Source organism: Austrofundulus limnaeus, unplaced genomic scaffold, assembly GCF_001266775.1.
Source record: "Austrofundulus limnaeus strain Quisiro unplaced genomic scaffold, Austrofundulus_limnaeus-1.0 Scaffold34, whole genome shotgun sequence".
Classification (NCBI taxonomy): domain Eukaryota; kingdom Metazoa; phylum Chordata; class Actinopteri; order Cyprinodontiformes; family Rivulidae; genus Austrofundulus; species Austrofundulus limnaeus.
The window spans coordinates 1390668-1395078 of record NW_013952436.1 but is presented as its reverse complement, the minus strand read 5'-3'; the positions used below and the strand labels follow the sequence as shown (position 1 = coordinate 1395078).

The following is a 4411-nucleotide window of genomic DNA, read 5'->3' as shown; positions in this document are numbered from 1 at the left end:
CATTTACCCAGAATGCTTTGCGTGTAAATAAAATGGCTCCGTCCGTGTAATATATTTTTAAACTTTAAGTTTAAAAATTACAAAAACGGAGCATCCTACAATATTTTTAGTCTTTATTTTACAGTTAAAATATGTGTTTAACAAGTAAAGTCTAATGTTACAGCTAATCGGGGATCCCTTTAAACGCTTCAGCTGGTGGTTTACAAAGAGCTCGGTTTGTTTCTGCTCTCCAGACGAACAGCTGTGTGGAGAAGCCCTACAGAGAGGCTCTGTCTCACGCCACAGAGGCCGTTCGGGTCCTGACTATCTACAACGTCAACGTCACAGATTCTGGACCGTACGTCTGCAACGTCACCAGCGAGGACTCAACAGCAATTATCCAGACACAAGTCAAAGTTCATGGTGAAAACCTGCCTAAACTTCCCTTTATGCCTGATTAATCTCTGAAAATTTACAACAAAATAACAAGCCACACGATTTTAGTTTGGAGAATCAGGGAGGAATTCTCACGGAGGAGTCAAAMAGCACAGAACTCAGAAAAAAGGCATAGAACATAATTATACTCATCGGAACACCAGGGGCCTCATGCATAAAAGGACTGCACAGCTTTCACACTAAAAGTTGACGTACGGACAAATTTAGAAAAGTGCGCCGCACCAAAAAATTCAGATGTATAAAACCGTGCGCACACATGTTCCTGCACACCTTTCCTTTATACGTCCCAATGAACGTGGAACTGAGCACACCTGAGACCCCTCCCCTGACACKCCTCCATTTAAATCTGTAAAATAGATGAAAATGTGTCCAGCGTGTGAGATTCTCCTCAGATTGTCCTCAGAAATGATTTTTAGATGCAGAAAAGTTATACTGTAAATGCAGAATGAGTGACAAAATTATCTATATAAGTAGTGGGGTGTAAAAATATGTTTGCCACTCGCAAAGGTGTGTGTGGGTGTTGGTGTGTACGCGTGTGTATTTTCAGTGGCGCATGAGGCTGAGAAATATTTCCACCTTTACACGTCTTTAATAAATGACTGTAAACACGGGGGGCACCCGGCGCATAAAAGCTGGACGCAAAAGACTACCTGACCAAGCGTCAAAATGACGCAGGGGGAGTGAGAATGCGTTGGACTCGCAGCGYTGCGAGTTTCTGCCACAGTGTGGGACTGGGAACAGCTGACTGAGCCATACGCACAACTTTACGCAGCAATAAATCTGTTGCGTCTTGGGGAGCTGAGGAATCATCACAGCTGAATATTCTGAGTTGATAATGTTTTTTTCTCAATGAAAATTAAAAATGTTTCTTAGAAAATTCACACATTTTATTCTCCTCAGCTGTGTGTGCGCTCCGCAGGCCACGTGCTCTGCGTGTGTTTCCAACTACAAAAATATAAAAAGTTTACAGTTTGGACCGAAGTTCTTTTGATCRTTTTTAGRCTGATCTATTTCCTTGTCTGAGGTTAAATGATTTTCAGTCCCGGGGTTCAGTTTCACGATCGTTCGAGTTTAAACAATAAAAACTCAAACTAAAATTAAAATCTGACACCGTGTTCAGACGCTCYTAACATCCAGAAAACACAACAGAGTCATATTTCTGTGGATTCAGATCAGATTCGTGACTTTGTGGGTCAAAACTGTCGACGGAAAAACTTTGCGTGTCTGCCGCACATTCTCACGGCAGGTGAAAAGTGTATGTAAATATAAGCAACTTTTACGCAACGTTGGTTTTGATACATCCCAGCGTGAGCGTAGAACCTGGCGCATGTAACTTTTTATGCGTACGCACYGTTTATACGCGAGGCCCCAGAGGAGGGAAATAAGGGGTCAGTGGGCAGCGTTAACACAGGGGGCATTAACGCAGGGAAACCAAGAAGAGTGAAGGAAAAACACAACAAAAGCATGGTTATTTATAGTGAAGACCCAGCTGTTAGCTCCTTCATGAGAATTTCTCCTCGATTCAAGAACCTGTATGCTTCAGGTAAGACACTGACTGACTCTTTAGAACCCCACTTCAGAAAAAACTTCCCTTTCACCTCAGTATTTAAACTAAGTAAAGATATTAAATCCCAACAAGCCACATATAAAGTTAGACATTTATACCAAAATTGAATCCCAGTAAAAGCTATTTTTATTAACTATTTATTAGTAACTTCACATAGATCTATTTCTGTTTCTCTGTCATGGGTCTAAATCCAAACTAAAGCATGTTGTGGTGTTTTTTTATTATGATGTTTTAGTGTGTAATGTGGAGAAACTCCTCACTCAGCTGAAATAGTAACATCTTTCCAGTTTTGAAATAACCATAAATGTTGTGTTACATTATATCCCCAGCTGCCCTCTTTGATCTGCTCTTTCAGTACATCAGCCACAACATTTCTTGTAACTTGTTAATACGTCTGATTTATATTGTGTTTCAGGCTGTGATTTGTTTTGCACTTCTCATTGCTGTTAAAAACTAAATTTGCCTATTTCTTTCATTGTGTGACCACTTGAGCTTTTATCGTTTTGGACTATTAAAGTGTCGTTAGGAAACCACTCCAGTTGTTCCAGCTCTTCTCTTTTAAACCCCAGATTTGTGTTCAAAATCCAGAGAAACTCTTAGGTCTGCATGGAAAGGAGACATGGAGGAAGAAAAAAAAAACCTTTAAAACCTCCTTTCAAGCCCGTGGTGGTTGAATGTTTCATGCTCAGACTTTTAGCTTTTAAAGCCATGAGCACTTTTTGTAAACAAAATGCCTCTAATTCCAGAAAGGCCGTTTATCCACCTTGACTACAGAGATGGACCTGTGGTGGAGGTGACCGCCGGCCAGAAGTCGTTCAAGTTACAGCTGAACGTTTCTGCCTTTCCCACACCGGAAACACAGTGGTAAGATAAGCCCGTCTGGGTCTGTCATTAAAAGTAAAAAAGATGTTTTCTGCAGCAMAGTTGGGCCCAACGTGGCTGCAGTTCAGAGATCGACTGAGCAGCTTGTGTCGTCTTCTGTCCAGGTATAAAAACGGAGTGCCGATAAACCACCGGCCCGAGTTCAAAATGAAAAGGATGAGGGTGCACTCCAGCCACGCATTGGAGATTAAGGAGGTTTGTCAGGAGGATTTCGGCTGGTACACGGTGGTGCTGAGGAATCGAGCCGCTTCACTGGAAAAGAAGCTTAACGTCACGCTCGTTGTCAACGGTACGTGAACGCRGCGCCGGCTGCCCTCAGCCCAAAACATGACCAATAAGAACCGTCTGCTTACATTATACTCCTGGGGCTTGATCATCACAGAGTGCTTACATTTGAATTATTAAGAAGCTAAATATAAAGTTTAAAAAGCAGCTTTAAGACTCCCATTTGTAATTTAGAACCCTGGGAGGGGTACATTTTAGTACAGCTTCAACTGAAAGGCATAATTCTGGTCAAGCATGGTCACAATTACTACTTTTTAATTTTTATTTTTTACATTTTGACTCTGCATCTTCATAAATTAAAAGGATATTATAGCACTCATTAGTATTAAATGCAGCTCCTTGTGTCTGGCTGTAATACAGTATACTAGAGCTTTTCAACTGGTGGACCATGGTCCACATTTGGCCTGTGGGTGACTTCAGTCCAGCCGGCCTGCCTTAATATAAAATAAAACATTTAAACCATCAAAACTTTTTTTTTGAAATTACATTAGATTTACAAAAAAAAAAAAACATGTAGACTGTTTGTATTTATTTACTTTATTTTTATTTTTCATGAGCAGCTTTTAGTAAGTGTAGCCCAATAAGCAGTTTAGTTGAATATTTCTGGACCAGAGCAACATCTCATCACTGTTAACCATACCTAACCCTAACCCTAACCACCGCTGAAAAGACTTCAGCTTTTAAATTGTTGAAACCCCTTTTGTTTAGTTATGTACAAAAAATAGTGTGAGTTGTCACTTCCAAAATACATATATGTTTACAAATGTTGAACTTTTTTCAGAATAATTTTTATTATTATTGAATTACACAAAAGTACACTTTTTAATTTTCACACCACTTCGTTTTTCAGAGTAAATCAGCATCCTTTTACAGCTGAGCAATAAATATRCAAGAGAAAAAAAAGACATTTATTTTTTAAATGACGTGTACTGAAGTTCTSTTTTGTTATTGTGCACTTTTTACTTAAAAGTGACTTCACACACTGTCATAAGTTTGTTGTTTTGTTTTTCATACAATTCTCTTCCCACATTAAAATGAGCAGAACTACAAGGTGTTTCCTAGCCTGGGCAGGCCGTCATAGGTTGTTTCTTTCCTTTACAAAAATAAGCTAAAAGTACAATTAAAGCTGCAACCTTAAAGAGTAACTTACCCCAAAATTAACTTTTTTAGCTGATAAACTGTCTAGAATGTGTCTAAAATGTTATATAGTACTGTTTCTGTGCTGATTTTGATGTTTTTGTG

General features: G+C 39.4%; 1 protein-coding gene across 2 annotated transcripts in view; it reads left to right on the top strand.

Annotated features, from left to right (window-relative positions):
* Positions 1-4411, top strand: part of flt4 (fms related receptor tyrosine kinase 4) — a gene marked incomplete in the record, with an annotated part of 87559 nt that overhangs the window by 49998 nt on the left and 33150 nt on the right. For both annotated transcript variants that reach the window (XM_014006082.1, XM_014006083.1), the window contains 3 exon segments: positions 234-402; positions 2749-2866; positions 2989-3173. In XM_014006082.1, coding sequence (XP_013861536.1) covers positions 234-402; positions 2749-2866; positions 2989-3173 — 472 coding nt within the window.